The 22,842-nt window shown below is 34.4% G+C and overlaps 1 protein-coding gene across 1 annotated transcript in view; it reads left to right on the forward strand.

Annotated features, from left to right (window-relative positions):
* The window catches only part of LOC123703994 (steroidogenic acute regulatory protein-like), a 32,749-nt gene that overhangs the window by 4,340 nt on the left and 5,567 nt on the right, over positions 1-22,842 (forward strand). The window contains exons 6-8 of the mRNA XM_045652224.1: positions 13-151; positions 4,476-4,630; positions 19,273-19,428. Coding sequence (XP_045508180.1) covers positions 13-151; positions 4,476-4,630; positions 19,273-19,428 — 450 coding nt within the window. The remainder of the gene's footprint in view (positions 1-12; positions 152-4,475; positions 4,631-19,272; positions 19,429-22,842) is intronic.

Below are 22,842 nucleotides of genomic sequence, written 5' to 3' on the forward strand. Positions count from 1 at the left end.
TTCGCTTTCCAGTGGCCAGACGCCGCACAGCCAGTGTACCAAGTGTTTCTAATTCTCACATCGTTCACGTTATCTTGGAGTGAAGCTTGGTTCCAGGACTTTAGAGTGCTTCCGCAGGAGTTGCAAGCGAAGCAGATATTGGAGGCTATAGGTGAGTTAATAGATATACCGAGTGTAATCGTTAAGTGTGCGCAAACGAGAAATATCCAAAAATGCTACATCAAACGCTCCCATAACAAACAAACAAAAATACTTTATTGTGCACCACAGAGAAAATTACAAGTAAAGTCACAATACATTAGTTAGTAAAAGAGCACAACAGGCGGTCTTATCGCTCAGACAGCGATCTCTTCCAGACAACCTGGTGGACAAGGAGACGCAGTGCAAAAGTAATAAAGACAGGGCAAAGTGCACTAAAAACAGAAAAAAATAAAATAAATAAGAATCTATATATAAATAGATATTTATATAAAGCATACAAATATACATAAACATACACATATATACATACATAATATAATCACTATTTAAATAGATACAGACATATATATTAAAATATGAAAACATACATTTTATTTCCCATACATTTTGTATTCAGAGCAAATGTTCGAAATGACATCCTCGTTTTGGAATACCATAGTATTCCACATCGAGCTCTATTTATAGTTTCTTATGCCCGGTTCCTATATTCAACGGATCGTCATAGTATCAAAGCTACTATCCGTTTTTCTAGAACTAACTACGAGTCGTTATTACCGTTCCACAATTTTATTTCTTGACGTGCTATCGACGGACATCCGTTGGTCATAAAAATACCGAGCCCTCTTCACTCACAGATGTGCGTTTCGTTATAAGCCAAATTGAAATTAAAATAACACAAAATTCAGGACAAAATAAGTTAAATATACAGCCGAATTATAAACTTTAAGAATAAAGTTTCTTATTAATAAAGAACTAATACTAAAGAACTATATATTTGTAGACATCTGCGTGATAATTTTCCTTCTAAACAACCTAATGCGTTACACAGAAAGCAAAAACGGAACGTTTTTCTCGCGCACGCGTGCCTTGCTTGTCAGTTGTCAAATTATTGTCATTTATTGTTGATTGATGATTCATTGTCAAGTTTTATAATTAAAGAATAACAATACAACGACGACTGTTTATATATTTATTAAAAATGGATATTACGCCGGTAAGTACGCCTTTATATTTCTTCTTTAAAATCGTCTGCCGCTTACTTTTTGCTTCGGACACTTTTAAAGTCAAACATATATTTCTGTTACAGAAATCGAAGAAGGCTATGAGTAAAGACGAGATTGCTCAATTATTATACCTAACCAGTAAGGAGACTAATGCTTCTACGAATAAATTAAAGGATGAATGTTGGACTTCGTTGACCAACACATTTAATGCAAAAATTGGTCAAATACCTACCAGGAAAACTTTTTATTTTCAGCCAAAAAATTCAAACATAATAAGGATGATGGACAAATATTATGAAGAAATAATTGAAATACTGAACACACAATAATTGAAATACTGAACACACAATAACTAATTAATTTTTGTATATTATTAAGCAATATATCTAGACATATGGTAGAAAAAGAATTTGTTAGGTAGTGCTAAATGTAAATCTTATGTAAAAAATGTATTTAGTTCAGAGAGCCTATTACAGCGTTAAGGAATATAATATAGAAGATGATAATTGATGGAGGGTTGTCGTGTAAGAATCACAGGACAGTTCTTTGGCATATATTATGTAGTTACATATTACTATGTAAAATTAAACTGTAATAAAGAAATAAAACTTTTATTCCATTTTATTATGTACTTTTATTTATTTTTTATTATTTATAATACAATGTTTAAAAAATTGATTTCTACATTGCAAACATAGACATACATATAAATATACTAGTGGTCCGCCCCGGCTTCGCCCTTGAAATACTGAACACACATTAACTAATTAATTTTTGTATATTATTAAGCAATATATCTAGACACACGGTAGAAAAAGAATTTGTTAGTGCTAAATGTAAATCTTATGTAAAAAATGTATTTAGTTCAGAGAGCCTATTACAGCGTTAAGGAATATAATATAGAAGATGATAATCGATGGACGGTTGTCGCGTAAGAATCACAGGACAGTTCTTTGGCATATATTATGTAGTTACATATTACTATGTAAAATTAAACATAGTTATAAAGAAATAAAACTTTTATTCCATTTTATTATGTACTTTTATTTATTTTTTATTATTTACAATACAATGTTTAAAAAATTGATTTCTACATTGCAAACATAGACACATATATATACTAGTGGTCCGCCCCGGCTTCGCCCTTGGTACATGTTTATGTTTTCTTTCCATAATAACCATCCTCGTACTTCAAGGAACATTATAAAAAAATAATTATCGAAATCGGTCCACCCGTTCACGCGTGATGCCGTGACCAAGGGAAATAGGTCTGCCACTGATATCGATATTGTGCCTAAAGCATAGAACCTCAGCGTCAACAGTAATTGATGTTATGGAGATACCCCATGATTCCTGAAATGACAACATAAATTAGGTATGTAATAAGGTTAGACGTGTTTGGTATAATATTAATGCCTCCATTAAACTAACCTGGCTCCTTTTATTCGTACGTCTGGATAAATTTCAAGAAGTAATTGTTCAACAGATTCTTTATCAAGTCGAAATCTCAATTGAAATTCGTGAGAATCCAGGGTCGCAAAAAAATCCACTCCTTCTCTATAATATATACTCTTTCACGCCCACTATCTTCTTCCGAAATTCGATATAATATTAAACACTTCTCTATCACTATCTGAACTCCACATTTCGATATTGAAGCGGAAACAATGAAATAGTAAGAATTTAACCGCCCGAAATCGACGGGTAAACAAAATGCTATACGAATAGTAACTTTGACAGCATAATGACATTAAAAATATTTATAGGAACGCGATAAACTGTCTTCTCCATACAATATGCTTACCGTTCGTTAATAGTAACCCTCCCATCCGTCAGTAGGAAGCCGTCGGTAAGTTGCTTGACGAGACGTTTTTTATAGGAACGATTTTCGCTTACGCTTGGTTAATTATACTACTATTCGTAACTAAAACGGATCGTTTTTCAAATATAGGAACCGGGCATTAATGAACTTTCATTAAAATTTGCGAAGTAATTAAAGCACAAAATCAAATAAAAAAGCAAAACCTTTCATATTAAATGTTTGGAATAGACATATTTCATACTAAATGTATGGGAGCGTTCGATGTATTTTTTTGGTTATTTCTCGTTTTATTTAAAAAAAAAGTTATTATTGTCATTTTACTCATTATTTATAGTATTTTCAATATCAGTTTAAAGTTTTTTTTTTTTTTTATATCTGTAATAATTACGGAATAATCGCCTGTGCACATTTAACGATTACACCCGGTATATAGGCCTATGTCGTAGGCAAATTGTATAATCTTGCCGTTTACAAACGGTCTGCATTTTGTAATAGGCCGAAAATTCGTCTTTTTCCAAAATTCTACAAAAAGACGGTCTAAAAGAAATATTTGACATTTTTTTTAACTGATTACTTATTCGATATTATTCGACTGACCGGTTGGCTTGGTGGCCCTGCCTTCCAAGCCAGAGGTCGTAACTCGTAAGTTCGATTCCCACCCGGGGAAAATATTTGTGTAATAAACATAGATGTTTGCTCTGTATCTGGGTGTTAATTGTGTTTATAAGTATTTATTTAAAATTATATCTATACTAATATTATAAAGCTGAAGAGTTTGTTTGTTTGTTTGTTTGAACGCGCTAATCTCGGGAATTACTGGTCCGATTTAAAAAATTCTTTTATTTATCGAGGAAGGTTATAATAGGCTATATATCATCATGCTACGACCAACAGGAGTGGAGCCACGGGGGTGAAACCGCGCGGAGCAGCTAGTACATATATATGTATGTTTATCAGCCATCTGGTTTCCATAACACAAGCGAAAGCTTAGTATGGGATCAGATCGTGCCGTGTGTGGAAGTATTCTGAAATTCTATTATTAACCGCTTTTATTACTTTTTATCGTTTTCCCGAAGAATTTGGCTTGAATTTTCAAATTTTTAATGGATTTTATATGATATGCATGCAAATTTGACGAATCGTCAGGATAATATATGGTTATAACCACTACATAGATTAAAACAAACTCGCTTTCTCTGTCCCTATGTCCCTATGTATGCTTGAATCTACGGATTTTGATGCGGTTTTTTTTTAATAGATAGAGTGATTCAAGAGGAAGGTTTTAGTATATAATTTATTATGTTTTAGACAAAGCGGGCGAAGCCGCGGGCGGAAAGCTAGTATCATGAATAAATCGCTTTTAAATTACGTTAAAATCTTTAATTTCAAATTTAAAGTTACATCTATATACTTATAAATGGAATTGAATTGAAAATTAATGCATATAGTACATCACGGAGCCTCGGAGCGTACGCCCCTGCTTCGCCCGGCTGCCTCCACGCACGGGGGCTCCACTGTGAACTGGTTCTCACCGGTGGAGACTCCGGAGTCGAGTCCGAGACCTCGCCGCCCGGGGGAACAAGTTATATTGACGCAGGACCAGGTTGGTGACAGTTTTTATAATAATAAGGATTTTTTAAGCTATTGCATAGCTTCTATCGCGGGCCTTGAGCGCGGGGACCGAATCGAGAAATTCCGTAACGAAAAAACCTCACGCTCCCCACGGGGACGGGCGGAGGTGTGGCTTGAAGGCATAGCATGCAATAGCGCAACCGCCCCAGTCCCCGAGTGACACACGGCGTTTTTTTTTCAGTTTTTATAATAATAAGAGCATTTATAGGGAGTTTTTTTTGGTTTGGTATCAGGGATTTTTTTGAAGTAAAACTTCTATAGGCGCGTTGATAGTAATATTTCAAGGTCGCGTAATGGCAATGCCGTCACGTCATGGCGGAAGGCGACGATTTTGGTATCTTTGAATCTTGCCAAAGAAGTTTCACTTCTGACACGTGTGCACGGCCTTTTTTTGGTGATGTAACCAGTTCGCCGGTTAGTAAATTATATTGACGCTGGATCATGTTAGTAACGGTTTTCATAAAGGTTTTTTGTATGAAAATGTGTCATCATCATCATCATCATCATCATAATATAACATCATATCAGCCCATATACAGTACTCCAATATTAATAATGCGCATGCAAATCTTCGCTTATTGTCGTAAGTGTATTTCATTTGACTAAACAAATTTTACTAAATTATGCATGAAGAAAATGCATTTAACCACTCTATATATATACATATCGTCTTCGGACGCTCCGGGAATATGACAGTTGCCGAACAGGGACGAAGATTTCTATGCGCATTATCACTTTTGGAGTACTGTACATAGTGTAATCGTTAAGAATGATTTACGCTACAACGTGCTGGAGCTGGGAAACAAATTAAAAAATATCCACCGTTTTTGATCAAGCCCCGGACGGGGTTCGGTCTTTTTTTGGAACTTCGTTCCGGAAAAAATTAAAACGAAACCTTCGTTCCATCTGTGTGTCCCTTGACACCTCTCAAGTATTTTTTGGTGAGTATGGCCTATGTACTTTTAAATGTGTCCAATGGAGGTTTTTACTAATATAATAATTTTAGCTGTCCGGTTTTACCCGAATTCAAAAAAATTTCTCAGTGTTAGATAGCCAATTTATCGAAGAAGGCTATAGGCTATTATATCATCATGATAAGACGAATAAGAGTGGAACAATGCGGGTAAAACCACGGGACTCAGCTAGTAATCAATATAATATTATGGCACATTTATCGGCTTAAACTGTGATTAAATCTCTGTATGATTAAGTAATCTTCAATTGTAAGTTAACGACCCGGTTTTATTATCTAAAGTTTTATTTAATCCCAGATTAATTATTATTTATAATAACTGATAATTTTTCCTATTATATAGACAATAAACAGATTTTTAATATATCCACAGTCCGAACTAAAATGGAGAAAGTCTTAATTTGACTGTATTTTTGTTTTATAATTTTTAAGCAATATGTAGTATTTTTTTATGTTTTTAACTGCACAACCGCAAACTTCGTGAATCGATTTTGATTTATAATTACAAAATTATGGTATCTACTATCTATCTTCTGATATTATACAAAAGAAAAAATAAATATTTTTTGTAGAAAATCTAAAAAATACGGTGAAATTATTTATTCCAGAGTGAAATAAGTTATGTATATTAAATCTAATTTAAAAAAAAATCAAATTCAAAAAAAGTTTAATTTAAAGTAATAAAAATAATAATAGTGATGAGTGATGACCTTGCTACTATTTATCGATAGTTGATTGATTGTGTTTATCGAGGATAGTGACGTACTTTGATATTGTAACAAATCTGACAGATAAGGTTTATGAAAGAAAAATAAACTTTCTTTTTCTTTAGTTTTATTTGTATGCTTTATTTATATTTATTTTTTATTTTTTATTTATTTCTTTATTTCAGGCAACAAATGTAGTTACAGTTAAAGGTCTTAATATAACTTAAAAACTACGGCCCATATGAACTTAAAACTACTTAAATACTAAATTAATACACGCTATGCCTTCGGCGTGTGACGCGATTCCGGGGGGCCGGGTATCCGTCCGCGGAAGCGGCGAAACACAACTCCCTGCGGCCAAAACCCTTCGTCCATGTAGACGCTCAGCTTGGCGGTCGGTACTCTCACCACGAAGGAGTTGAAGCTCACTTTATGGCGAGACTCCAGACGTTCCACTCGCAGACTCAAACCTGTCTTCGCATGCAAGTACTCGACAACGTCTTCAGTCTTGGTACAGTAGTGCACACGAGACACATAGAGCGGCGTCGTCGGCACCTCTGCGCGCATCCGCAAGTTTGGATCTTTCGTTGCGGTGCCGCACTTGTTCTGACGATTCAACTTCTTCTTCTTCTGGACTTTTGTGAAGCCATCCTCGTCAACGTCCTTCGTTTTTGAAGGTAAACTTTTCCGCACGGGTGCGTTTACTCCTTTTGATGATTTTGGGGTCGCAGTCATTTTTGAGGCTGCGGCGGCGTAGTCACATTGAGGAGCAGCTGGCAACGTGACATGCGATGTCTTCTCCGGGGGAGAGGTAACGGGAGCGGGGCGCGGGGCATCACTCGGGTCATCGGCGGTCGGCGACACATCAACATCAGCAGTTAAAATGCCGACGCATGCATTTTGAGCTCCGCGACGTGCATTCACATATGACGGCACGGGTGACCTACATATTGCATGCGCATCGCGATATGACGCTAACTCGACTCGTAAATCGGAGATGGTCTTCTCTGAAGCCTCCAACTTGGTGTGTACCTCGGCCAGACTCGCCTTAAGGAATGTGATGTCCTTAAGGAGCCTCGTAACATCGACGTGGTCAAATCCCACCGGAGGAAGTTTATGCAACTCCTTTGCGACGAAATCGGGCACGTCATCGGGATCAGTCACCTTCTATATAACTAGCTGCTTCCCGTGGTTGTTGGTGGACCCGCGAACGTCAGTTTTCACTATGTTCCTGTCTCTCAGTGGAAGTCCCCTCAAAATTGGTCTAGCCGTTCCGGAAATTAGCCGAAACAAGAAGACAGACAGACAAAAGTGTACAAATTTCAATTAAATCGGTCGGTTTAAAGTGGGTGAAAATAAATTCTAAAGAGTCGGTTACATACAAACATACAAGTGAATTCACATTTCTTTCTTTACTCATTTGTTTATCTGCATACTTTATTTGTATAAATAAATAAATAGCTTTTAATATTTAACCAATAAAATAATTTATCTGCGCAAAACCGCGGTGCATAGCTAGTTATCATAAAATGCGGTACAGTTATTGATGCGATAATTACATCCATCATGTAAAACGTTTGTAATATTGCAATGATCCTTATTAACCCCAATATGGATTACTGATGAGTGCATAGTTCATACTCGTGTACAGTGCAGTGCAATGAAATGGGAACACAGTCAATTTTTTTTAAAGGAACAGTCGAATTTTTATTTCATACAATTAAATTTCGTCTTACGATTACTTTATGCTTTTAAATGTTTTAATCTCAAATATAGCAAGAATCAGCTGCAATTGCAAAATAGACTCTTTCCGCTTCACTCGCTGCTATCGCGGTCTATCACATATATTATACAACTAGCGGTCCGCTCCGACTTCGCCCGTGGTATATGTTTACGTTTTCTCACCATAAGAACTATCCTCATACTTAAAGGAATATTAAAAAAAAATAACGAAATCGGTTCAGCCGTTCTCGAGTTTTGCGCTTAGCAACACATTTGGTAATTGATTTTTAATATATAGACAATAATTTATACAGGTAGATTGGATAGATTTCAATGCTTATGAGATATGCCTAACATGACAATACAGTTATCAATTTAAAAGTTGATTGATTTGAAATAGATAGTGGCTTATCAGTTAATGACAAATAACATTTGGAAATGTATGCCAAAAAAATATACCGGCCGAATTGAGAAACTGCTCCTTTTTTTTTGAAGTCGGTTTGAAATAGTATTATATTATCTGTGGTCAAAACCTGTAAATCACTATCAGTAAATTTACCAGGAAATCATGAATCCGGTCTATAATTCACTTTAGTTATGTTAGAATTATTATGCTTGAATATGTGTGGATTAAATTAAGTTTGTCAACTCATCGAAGAATAATAATTCACGCGATTACTTTGTTGTTGCAGTTATATTGCAATATTTATATATTAATTGCGTCAAGATATAACTGATAAGTTAGATTAATTAATAATATACATCAATCAATAGCTTAGCTCGCAAAATGTATCAATTTGATTTGTATAATCATTCTTTCAATGTTCCAAGTTGATTTTATCAGAATATGTGAATTCTGAGTGATTTAATTAAAAAGGGCCATTTCTTCGTTCATTTAAATATTATACTTTTAACTAGCTCTGCGCCTACGCTTTTGCTTGCACTTGAACGTTTTCGCGTGATAGCCTAACATGCATCGACAATTATATATCATGTTCTTTATTTATATATTTCTGTCTGTTTCGTTTTACTATATTATAATACGGATTTTCATTTCAAAAGCTACCTTTTTTTCAAAACCATGTAATTTGTCCTCGAGTGAAATCGCGCCTAAAATTCAGTTCACTACACCTATACCTACCTGGTTATTAATCGAAATTCGCCATAACAACGACTGTAATCAAATATTATATTATGTATAATCTGCTTAGGTGTTTAGAGAATAATTCAGCGAATTATTAATAATAATAAAAATAATCTATACATATAATAAATCTGTAGAAGGGTCAATTCTGTACATTGAAAATATTGAAAAAATAAATAGCAGGGGGTGTTACTGGATCGATACCAAACTCAAATATGTGATTAAAAAAATTTTTGTCTGTCTGTCTGTCTGTCTGTCTGTATGTTCAGGCATCACGTGAAAAGTAACGGTTCGATTTCGATGAAACTTGGTATAATTATACCTTATTATCCTGGGCATAAAATAGGATACTTTTTATCCCGGAAAAGTACGTAGAAAAAAATAAATCTTAATTTTTCCGCGCGGACGGAGTCGCGGGCGGAAGCTAGTTCATAAATAAATAGGATTACAGTTCAAAAAATTACGTGTCTAATTTAGATAAGATTAATTATAGATTTAGATTAATCATTCCTTTTAATAATTTCTTAATGTATTTTCTATTATAGCAGATTAATAAAAAATGAAATCAAAATTAAATGGCATGCTTATTAATTTGATAAAATATCAATTATGATAAACTGAAAAACGTGATTATCATGACATCCCAACTTTCAGTAAATAATTTAAGAAATGTTTAAATTTTAAACCCTTTGGAAAGCTACTCAACATTTAATGGTGCGGCTAAAATCTTTCATTATTTAATTTAAGTCCTTAAATAATGATACAAAAAAAAAAGTTAATGCTTTATTAGTACCTTAGTAATCATTCTATGGCTCAAAATTACATGGACAATGCAGTGAGAAACAATACAATTGAAAAGAATATCAGATAATGTCTCATCTTCTCAGTATTGCACAGATTACTAAATACATAGTTACTGCGTATTTAATAAAGCTTCACAAAAGTTCCATTCAATCCTCTGAAACGAAAAAAAGCACAAAGACATTCACTAAAATATAATCTGTCCTTTTTTTGGCACCGACGTGTACTCGTAAAGTGTAGTCAATAAACGTAGTACTCAGTTCTGAAACGCGAGAGCGCGAAGCACGCGTGTATTCGGTTCTAAAATATCGACGGTAAATGATTTGAATTTCGAACTCAGTGTTCGATTTTCGAAAATGCAATTCGCGTTCTAGAATTTATTTATTTTTAAAAGAATTTGATTCGGAACGAATTGTTCGATTGTTCGAATTTTGAAAATTTATTTTGCGTTCTAGAATTTTTTTTTTTTTGTTTATCGAGATGTCGTTCGTTTAGTTGTTAATATACCTAATTGGTGTTCAATAAATTGTATACGCGCAATAATTTTTCGTGCGTGGAATTTATAATGCCGTTGCGTAAAATATAATTGCCTGCTTGCATTTATTTATGTAATATAGGTAATTGAGTTCGAGGCTGGGTAAGCGATTGTTTTTTCGTTAGAATTGGCGGCAAATAGTTGCTAGTCCATAATGGAGGGAAAATGTTGTTTTGTTTGCGAATAAGTTAATTTAGATAAAAAAGTTATATTTTTTAAGTGTTGTTTAGAGTGATTGTTTGTGATGGTGATCACTGATGATGATGACGAAGATTCCGTATGTATTTATGTATATTTTATTTTTTTTACGATTTTTCATTGCTAAATAGCGTTTTATTTGTAGGTATTGGACAAAGGTTTATTATTTGTGTATCTCAAATATTTTGTTACACAATAAAAAAGCATGAATTGTGTAACAATGAAGAACAATATCTTAAACCTTTTGAATATTATCTATTATTCTAGGAGGTAGCAACGTTGACAAGTGAGCATTTTAGTATAGTTGGTTCTTTGATATGCTGTTCCTCTTGCTATTTCGGTTACAGTCCGGGCTGTCTGGCTGGCCGCAGTGGTTGCGTTTATTAGTGCGCATCTTATCTGCACAGGAAAATATCCTTAATTTAAAGTCATTTTTTAACGCATAATTTTTAATCTTTTGCCTTTAGATAGATCCATTAGACATACATTTTTTATTGCAAGACGTTTTTTTCGTTGTTAAATAGGTGCCAGACGCAATTTTTATTTCAAAATAATTAAAATATCATCGAAATAAGTGAAATTCCATCAACATAATGTCCCCGTGAAGGATAAGTAATCACTGTGTTACATATACTATATATAATATTCATTTTACTATTTACAATTTTTTTGCAACAATCTACCATGGTGCCTCCTTTTCCCAACGAACCTCAAATAGGACGTTAAATGTAAACTTGATAAAAACCAAATACATATCATCAAATTCATATTAATACCCAAAAGTGTAATAAATATGAAAACACCTATTAAAAATATTAGTTTACTAATTATTTAATATAAGTATTAAAAAAGGATAATATAATATAAGTAATAAAGTTATTAGTTACTTATCTTTTAAGCGGACTCATGTTGATGTAATTTCACTTATTTTGATGACATTTTAATTATTTTAAATAAAAAATTGCGTATGGCACCCATTTAACAACGAATAAAACGTCTTGCAATAAAAAAATTATGTCTGATGGATCTATCTAAAGGCAAAAGATTAAAAATTACGCGTTAAAAAATGACTAAAGTTAAGTATATCTTCCTGTGCAGATAAGATGCGCACTAATAAACACAACCACTACCGCCAGCCAGACAGCCCGGACTGTAACCGAAATAGCAAGAGAAACAGCATATCAAAAACCCAACTATACTAAAATGACTTTTTTTAAAACGTTGGTAGCTCCCGTACCATATAATTTTGACAGTTTTTCCGATAAGTCCGTGAAATTTGAAGTAGTTTGATGAATACATACCTATTTTTTACTTCCTACTTTTTTATGAAATGAAAAGTAATGTAATTCAATGGTAATTTATAATTATTTTATGGAAAATATTAACAATTATATTCTAATTTTAACGTTAGCTTGTAATATTCCGCTAATGCCTATATGTACATACTAGCTGCTCCGCGCGGTTTCACCCCCGTGGCTCCACTCCTGTTGCCCGTAGCGTGATGAAATACAACCTATAACCTTCGTCGATAAATGGGCTATCTAACACCGAAAGAATTTTTCAAATCGGACCAATAGTTCCCGAGATTTTTATACAAACAAACAAACTCTTCAGCTTTATAATATTAGTAAGTAGGTACATAGATAATGTTATCCATTATTAATTATTATCTATGTCCAACATCCGTTGGATAATTATTTAATTAAAAAATATTAATTCTACAAATACCGATATTATTAAATAAATGCGAAAATGATTGTGGAAGGATGTATGTAGGTATGTTTAATACTCTTTGACGAAAAAACTGCTGCACGGATTTGGATGAAACTTTACAGTAACATAGGTTATCAGGATAACACATGAGCTATATATAATATAATTAGTAATACTTAATCGCGAGGCCGCGGGTGAAACCACGCGGCACAGCTAGTCTACACTAACTAAAAAGAGGAAAGATTTTTTTGCTTGTATCTAGAATAGGCTCAAAAAATACTCGACTGATTTTAATGATTTTTCATTTTACCAATAATAGAAAGCTACCTACATTATTTATAAGTGAAATAGGCTTTATTTTTTTTTTACTTTTACTGGCAAAGCGGCTAGGCTATATGTAAATACTTAGGGGCTGTCCATTAATCACGTGAAGCTCGAAAGGGGGGGGGGGGAGGGGTCCATCAAAACATCACGAAATATCACAAGGGGGAGGGGGGGTAAAGTAATATATCACGTGTATTTATTTTTTCGGCAAACGCGCGATACTCAACCGAAAAGCGGCGTTACATCTATTTATTTTTAGTCAAACGCGTACAACTTTTTCGCATTTCTTTTATGTCATTCAAAAACAAACTGCAATCTTTCTGTCTACCTCCGAACGTTTACTATAGTAGTCTTAAAAATAAAATTAGATGATACTTATACCAGTATTTTTTTATAAATAAAAAATTGATTCTTTGCAGGTACGAAAAAATACACGTTATATAGGGGGGAGGAGTAGTCTTAAACCTCACCACGTATCACCAATTCACCAAGGGGTAGGGGGGATCAAAAAAACACCAAAAAAACATCACGTGATTATTGGATGGCCCCTTAGATATGCGTATTGCATTTAAACGTCGCATGACTCAATTATTTGTATAGGTACTTACTAAACAAGCCCTTTGTTCGAATCTCTTGATAGATAAGAAGTAAAGGTCACGGTCGGTACGATAGTAACGTAGAAATTAGATGACAAACATGCATATTGTGTGCATTATACTTGTTAGTTAGAATATTTGAAATACATAATATGTTTTACTAGACATTAGTTTTTGAAATCACAGGTTCAAATTGATGGTTACTAAAATAAAAATAAAATTATGCTGTCTAAGAAAGTTATGAAATAGCCAATGTATTTTTTATCATTATATTCGTACTGATATTAAAGTACGAATCACAGATAATACACACTATGCTAATGTGTCATGTTTGTTGCTAAATCACGTCGAAACGGCTAAACGGATTTTGATGAAAACGCACAAATATCGTAGCTATTTATTTAGCGTGAAGCTTTTACAACCGGAATAAATCTTTTATAAATAAAGTATGGATAATAATAATTTTGTCAACGAATATGGGTCGTTCCCAAAAGGTTTAAATAACTCACTACATGAGTGCAATGACCTTGAGGTCATCAACCTTAAGGGCGTCGATCTCGAACCTCAAATAATTTCAGAAAGACTTATCTACACGTTATCTACAATAATATCATAAAGAGGAAATATTTTGTTTGTTTGTTTGTTTTACGATATAACTCAAAAACTACTGGATCGATTTTAATAATTCTTTTACTTTTAATAATCTTATTAACTTTACTATATAATATACGGTATTATTTTTTATCCCATGTCAAGCGAAGCGCGGCCGAGTGGCTTGTATATTAAAAAGGCAGTTTGTAAGTTTGTAATGATCAAACTCGAAAACTACTTTATCTTTTCCTCAAAAAGTGAAAAGCTACATTGTTCCTGAGTTACATATACTTTATTTTCATTAACTTTACCAACTCCTTTAGACTCGATTTTGACCCACTTTAAATGGTCAGATTTAAAACTTTGTACACTTATCAAGGACTAGCTGTGCCCCGCAGTGCTCCGCTCCTATTGGTCTTAGCGTGATTATATATAGCCTATAACCTTCCCCGATAAATGGGCTATCTAACACCGAAAGAATTTTCCAAATCGGACCAGTAGTTCCTGAGATTAGCGCGTTCAAACAAACAAACAAACTCTTTAGCTTTATAATATTAGTATAGAAGTATAGATAAGTGACAATACAATAAATCTGTTTTTAAATTATTTTTATTTACTTGTTGATTTTGTTTTATCTCGAATGAAACCGGGGAAGTGACTAGTTGAATATATTTAGGTCAAGTGTAAATTAGTCTCATTGAAGAATATAGCAAATTGTATTTTTCTCAACGTGAATAATAAATAATTTGTTCTAATCTATGCTAATTGCGAACCCTAGATGACCTGAGTGTTGGTATCTTATTTGTTTTCTAATTATAATGTTTATTTCTAACCAATATTATCTACAATGTCTATACAGTAATACCTCGGACTTAATGCCTATTCTATATACATACTAGCTGTGCTCCGCGGTTTCACCCGAATTGCTCCGCTCCTGTTGGTCTTGCGTGATGATAGTTGGCCTAAAGCCTTCCTCGATAAATGGGCTATCTAACACCGAAATAATTTTTCAAATCGGACCAGTAGTTCCTGAGATTAGCGCGTTCAAACAAACAAACAAACTCTTCAGCTTTATAATATTAGAATAGCTATAAGTTTTGACATTGTTCGCGCGAATAGTGTTCCGGATTAGATAGTGTGAAATGAATACAACTTGTCTTTTAGGATTCCGTTATAACCTTGTTGAAACGCATTCGCAATGATTCTGCCTTGCCTTGCCGACCCAACTAACCTCACTTTGTTGAATTTGATATTTTTGGTTTAATGGCATTCAAATGCTTTATAAAAATAAATATAAATTTATAAAGCATAGAAAAAATTCGATCACGAGGCGGAAGTCGAACCCTCATCATTTCGCGCCAAACCGAGGCGGATGCCTGACCAACTCAGCCACTCGTGACTCGCCAGAACGATCAAGTTTATTCTATTCTTTTCAGTTTTTATGTGTCTGGGACACACCGCGAGCCATCTATTGAGATGATTAACAACCATCTCACCGCGCGGTGTGTCCCTTAGACAGGTTCGAGTCCCGCCTAGTGATCGATTTTTTTCTATTCCTTATAAATTTATATCCTCACTTTGTTAATAGTTTTTGTGACTGGCTGAGATTTGTTTACTTCTGAACTGCAGTTGTGTGGTGGAATCAAGAATAATTATTTTTACGTTCTTATTTAGTTGACTCAGGTATTTTGGTCTTAAAAAAGATATCTAATATAAGATACTGTTATTTTAATAATTAAAAATAAAATGAAATAGAATATCGTAAATTTAATTATAAAAACATTAGGATTTTCCTTTCGTTATTTATTTTATATATAATTAATTACTTATAGATATCAAATATCAATTATTAATATACGTATTTTTATTAATATTTATTATTTATAATGCATTTATGTGTGTTATTTTTATCTACTAATAATGATTGAATTTCAAATATATAGGTATACGAGATGTTGGTTAACCGCATATTTGCATTATGTTGTACCTATCTAAATATCATTCTTCTTTATTATCGTCTAAACTTTAAATCTTTACTATTATTATAAAGCTGTTGAATTTGTTTGTTTGTTTGAACGCGCTAATCTCAGGAACTACAGGTCCGATTTGAAAAATTCTTTCGGTGTTAGATAGCCCATTTATATATTATCACGCTAAGACCTACAGAAGCGGAGCCACGCGGGTGAAACCGCGGGTGCAGTTAGTTCAATATATCACTGATAATTATTTATAAGGAATCAATTGGTTTTCCACTATATTTTTTATTTAATCCTTAGTAAATAAATCAGTCTTGTATTCTACACCGCATTAAAATTATTGTTTCCTGCCTGCATTTTAAGTAGGAATAATTCAACCAAAATAATATAGGTACATACTTGAAACGTTTTAAACAGAAGGACAATATAGGTAATCAACGCGCGGCACAGTCTCGAACTCAAATCATGTTGAAATTAGATATGGTTAGGGAGCCAGGTGCAAATTTGGTTAATTATTTCCTCTCAAGAGATAATTCGTCAGACGCATCAGAGTATAGTATTATAAAGCCTCGTGAACGTCAGCTGGCGCTCGGTTGGGGGGGTGAGCGGTTGTAGCCTCCCACGCACGTAGCAAAAAAAAAATACATTCATTCATTTCCTCTCAGCTATAAATTTGTCAAATTGTAGCTAACCCAATATCTCAACGAAAATAAATAATCAGCTGGTTACAACATGGTGTATTATACGTCAGCTGGTGTCTCGAACATGAAAAAAATAAAATTATTTTCCGTGATTTCCTCTCAAACTAAAATTTACCTGATGATAGCTTATATGTAACTGTGGATATATATATAGGTCAGCTGGCTGTATCTGGGTGGAAAAACCGTCAGCTGGTACTTTGAAAGTTATTACATAGTAGTTAGACAGAAGCATCTATTGCCAATTTATATGCATCAACTGACTAGGTTTTCCTCGAATTATTGCTAGCTGATTTTTTTTTATTTATCGCATCAGTATATTAACAATCAGCACACAAATTTTCATCTGAGATGAAATGACGTATCTTTAATTATTATCGTTATTTTTAAATATTCAAGCAACACACGCTAGCATAATATAGACAGTACCTAATAAGGTACTTGGAGGTGGTTAGTTGTGCACATGATTACACTACGTACATTCAGCCACATCGGTAAACATGTTTTTACAAATATTATAAACTGCATTTACAGTACTCCAAAATTAATAATGCGCATGCAAATCTTCGCTAATTGTCGTATTTCCAAAATGTATTTCATTTGCCTCAACAAATTTTACTAAATTATGCATGAAGAAAATGCATTTAACCACTCTATATACATATCATCTTCGGACGCTCCGGGAATATGACAGTTACCGAACTGTGATGAAGATTTCTATGCGCATTATCACTTTTGGAGTACTGTAAAAATAACTATCATATCATCAAATTCACATAACTACCTAAAAGTGTAACAAATATGAAATAACCCACTAAAAACATTAGTTAACTTTATTTATTAAAAAAATAATAGTATAATATATAATTAATAAAGTTATTACTTATCTTTTACGGGGACTTCTGTTGATGGAATTCCACGTATCTCGATGATTTTGTTAATGTCTCATTATATTCGAGACACCAGCTGACGCATAATACACCATGCTGTAACCAGCTGATTATTATTTTTCGTTGAGATATTGGGTTAGCTACAATTTGACAAATTTTTAGCTGAGAGGAAATGAATGAATATACTTTTTTTTCTTACGTGCGTGGGAGGCTACAACCGCTCACCCCCCCAACCGAGCTCCAGCTGACGTTCACGAGGCTTCATAATACTATACTTTGATGCATTTTACTAATTACCGCTTGAGAGGAACTTGGTCATAAAATCTGCTTCTGGCTCCCGGACCAATAGTTTAAAGATTTTAAATCTCCTTGGTATATTGCTTAGTATATAACCTTTAGGCTTATAGCCTATAAGTCAAAACTTAAAACTATACAGAGTGTTATCGTTAAGTGTGCACAGGCGTTTATTCCGTAACTATTACAGATATCAAAAAGATTTAAACTGATATTGAAAGTACTACCTATACCTAATGAGTAACACAACAATATATTTTTTAATAAAACGAGAAATGTAAAAATTTACATCAAATACGTAACGTCGTAGGTTTTAATTTTTATCCGAATTTACAAGTAAACAAAACGTCTCGATCTAAGTCATTTCATAAATATACTAGGCGGCTTTGAAATCTAAATTAATTATCAATAATCGTACATTTAGGTAACTCTTAAAACATTATAAGTAACAGATAGTTAAATCAGTGTTGACATAAAAATCAAAATGGCCGCGTCAGTTACCATGGAAACTGCCGCGCTAAACGAGGCAGAGATACAGGAACATTTAAACGAATTAGAAAATGTTGCTACCGAAGAAGAATTGGAGAAGAAATTGGATAAATGGAATAAGTTCGGTTTTAATATATCGAGTTGGATGAAATATATATTTAATAAGGATACGAATGAAGAGTTTAAGGCCGAGTGGCTTTCGGTAAGTTGGTAATGTGTTTGTGTTTGTTCGTGAGTTTCTCTGGAAGTGTTGAAGCGATTTTGAATTGAGGGTGAATTATTTATTTCGCCACAGATTAGAAAAAAAATATCCTAATTATATTAATTTTCCGTTCCGTCCTCATTATTTAATTTGTTAATTCATAATTGATACCAACGAAAGTATTTATGTTTCATTGTTCATTTATTTAATCATTCCTTCCTTAATTGATTGAATGGTTTATTCATTCAATCGTTCACAGATCGTCATCGATAATTTACTTCATACATTAAGGCATAACCACATTTTTTCAATTAACTCCAATCTCATTCGCTCGTTCGCCCCTCTGACATTCAATTAACACTAACAAGCGGAAAACGCTACATGATCAATCAATTCACATTTAAAATAGTCACCGACACCATTTAATCGCTCTACAAATGTATATGAACATTTCATTCACTCGCTCACAGATCGTTATTATTAAACCGCTTTCGAAAACTATTACCTACCATTTTTAAAATAAAGATTTTTTTTAATTAATTTCGTTCATTCATTCTCTCATTCACAGACAATAACAATAAATAGCTTCTTAAATAAGTTTATAGTTACAAACAACACCAGACATTTCTACTACTACAACAATACCTATACTAATACTACATTAATTTATTCATTCATTCGTTCACAGATCGACGTCAACAAATTCAATTATGCTGAATCCTCCATTTTTTTTAAATTTCATTCATTCCTTCATTCACAGATCGACGAGTACAAGCGGCTAGCGGACGAGAGCATGGCGCACGCATGGCGTGTCGTCAACGCGGCGAATTGGAAGCTAGAGAAGCGCGGCTCGCAGAAGGGGGATATAGTGGAGTCCACGCAAACGGAACAGTTCGGGAAGGTGTATAGGTTTACGGTGGGTTTTGGGACTTATATGCATCTATTTTGACATGATTTTAAAAATAAGACTTCTTAATTAGACTGTATTTTTTTTGAAGTTGTTATCTAAGAAGATTGGACTCGGTGAAAGATTTTGATGGTTATTTTTTATTTGAAGGCTAGTGCATTCCAGTTGGTCGGAAAATTTTATTTAATGAGGTTTTGTTGAAAAAATATTATTCAAAATGAACTAAATTATTGTTTCTTTATTTTTTTAACTAGTTTGTCGCCCGCGACATCGCCCGCGTGAAATAAATTAGCACTAATTGTCAAACATGACTCTTTTTCAATATAGCGCCATCTATCGGAATTAATAAAATTTTTGAATGATTTCAATGCGCATTATGATCTCATCGAATCGAACTACTTTTTACCTAGGTAGAACATCTCAGTTCCACCGCGGTAAATATATCCTTTATCGCTCTTAAGCCTCCCACTTCATAAAATATTTATTTTAAATCCACGAAAACTCTGAAGTTTATAAGGCGAACATAATATAGAAATTTTACCTGAAAATAAAATTTGTATTATGTTTCCTAAGACGTCCGTAGTCCATTATGAGAGAGTACATCGCCTTTTTCCCCGTGAAGTCGCTAGATGGTGCTAGTTTTAAGCCCGTCACGTGGTACCGCCGCCAGCGCCGCGAGTAGTGGGGACAAAACTCACCACAGTTCCGGCAAGCCACCAGAAATATCCTCATTGTTCGTCTCATAAATGATACGGTAGCACTGGTGCAAAAATAACACCAGGAAGACCTTATCTGGACTACGGACGTCTTAGGAAACATAATACAAATTTTATTTTCAGGTAAAATTTCTATATTATGTGTTCCGTTTGACGTCCGTAGTCCATTATGAGAGAGTTGTTTGTTATCTCCTGGTGGCTTGATAAATAAAACGCAACAATGTGATAGAGTAATGCCCCAAAAAGGTTATAAATATCCTATAAACAAAGTATATACTTAATGTATAAAATCATGACTTTGATAATTATTGAAAATTTGTCTCAATACCTTATACATGGTACATAATACATCCATAAATATACTACAAGTACCTATATCTTGTCAATATTTTAATCAGTATATGCCTTTCAACCTGAGTAGGCTGAAAAATCTCGATTGTGATTACTAATGACTTCTATTTTGATTAGCATTATATACACTACGACAATAATATAATAATAATTCCACCATGTGGCGGAAACACGGGGGTTCGAATCCCACCTTGTGATCGAATTTATTATATTCTTTAAAAAATTTGTATGTAAATACTAAATAATAATGTTTATAAACATCTCTCTAGTTTACTTTTGCAAGAATGTCATTAACTAGATATTTTTCCAAATAGATTGATGATGCTACTATAACTATGTAACATCACCCAGATTTCGACCTCGACTCGAAAACAGCTCGCTTTACCCTGCCACCTATGATAGCCGCTGTAGCTGGTCTCACCGGATGCTGTGTAGTAATAAACAAATTAGTCAGAGAACCTCTTATGGATTGGAAATGCAAAGAAACGTTCTTATGTGCCTTGAAACTGGATTTATATTTACATAATAATTGCTAGTATGTGGAAGAATATGTTCTGGAGCCCAATGCGGAATGCGAGGTTAAAACGCGTCTTCACTATCGACCCATTGTTTTGAATTGTAATGTAAACAGGAATAAATAGAGAACACGTCCAAAAGATAATAACAGTAATCACATAGCTGCGCGTTAATAAATGCAAACAATTTTTTGTTTATTTTATTAATCACATAGATAAATAATTATTATGCTGATTTATTTTAAAATTATTTCGATAAGAGTTTTTGAATAATCTTCCTTGCCTTCCGGATTTGTAATTTTGAAAGATTTGTTCTAGCTAAGGAAATACCCTGAGGTAATGTTTGCTTAAATGATCAGATGAAATTTTAATATAATTTTATTTTAATACAAACTGACTGATTTTATGTATAAGAATAGTGTACTAAACCGTCAGTTATACATAATTTAGCTAAGCATTTAGCATCCTTTTATAGCCTGGTCAGTAGTTACCAGCAGTCTATGTATGTTTCTATTTTTTTAAGCTGTCCATCAAGGTGTACAACAGATTGATCTATCCAAAATGAGCCAGACTTTCAGCTGTAGGTTCTGTATATGAGTTGGTGCTGAACCTGTGCGTGTTTGTCAGTGAACGATTGAGAAGACTTATCCTGATAGTAGCACGGCTCTTGAGGTCTGGGTGCAAAGACTGGTTCTTCCACTTGGGTAGTATTATAATGAACTCGAGGCAATAGAGCCGGTTGTTTAGGTTTAAGTCTGTCTTACTTGAGATGACGTAAGCTGTTTGAGCTGTGATTAAAATTTATTTGTAGAATTCCCCTCTGATTGGAAATGTTTGTGTCGACTGTTCGAGCACGTTGCATTAGGAGCCGGCGCGATTGCGCGAGGATTCGGCTTCCTAGCTGTACAGCTTGTGAAGTGTTCAAACGTTCAAACTAATAACTCTTGTCAAAGAGATCTCGTTCTGCCTTTGAATGAAATTTTTTCTTACTACCTCGACTGTCAAGGTTAGGAAAGCTATTACTGCAAACATTTCAATTTCCATACCAACTTTTTTGACACTGGGTCCAAGGTCCTTTCATTCAATGCTTTGACTTTCCTGTGAATTGGATACGGCTGGTAGATATACTTGTTTTTACACTTACTTGCTTTTAAAAGATGTTTTTGAACTAGATCTTTAACAAGTGCGGCAGTTCATTCTTCCCCGGAGGGAGACAAAGGTTTCAAAGTTGATTAGCCCTAAGAGGCGTTCCTGTAGCGCTGTGGCGTGTGTCAGTACATCCTTCCCCGGAGGATGATAAAATTTGCAACGATGACAAACCTTGATAGGCGTTCCTGTGGCGCTACAGCGTGCGTAAGTGCATCCTACCCCGGAGGGTGATGAAGGTTTCAAAATGAAAAACCTGAGAGGCGGTCCTGTACCGCTGCAGCGTGCGCCACTGCATCCATCCCCGGAGGGTAATGGAGGTTGCAAAAATAATAAGCCCGTGGGGCGTTCGTGTAGCGCTGCGGCGTGCTCCAGTGCATCCTTACCCGGAGGGTGATAGAGGTTGCAAAAGTGCTAAGCCTGTGAGGCGTTTCTGTAGCGCTGCAGCGTGCGCCAGTGCATCCTTCCCCGGAGGGTGATGAAGGTTGCAAAGGTAATAAGCCCCGAGAGGCGTTCCCTTGGCGCTATAGCATGCGGCAGTGCATCCTTCCCCGGAGGGTGATGAAGGTTGCAAAGGTAATAAGCCCCGAGAGGCGTTCCCTTGGCGCTATAGCATGCGGCAGTGCATCCTTCCCCGGAGGGTGATGAAGGTTGCAAAGTTGAGAAACCCTAAGAGGTGGTGTGCCTGCTTGAGG

Source organism: Colias croceus, chromosome 28 (assembly GCF_905220415.1).
Source record: "Colias croceus chromosome 28, ilColCroc2.1".
Classification (NCBI taxonomy): Eukaryota; Metazoa; Arthropoda; class Insecta; order Lepidoptera; family Pieridae; genus Colias; species Colias croceus.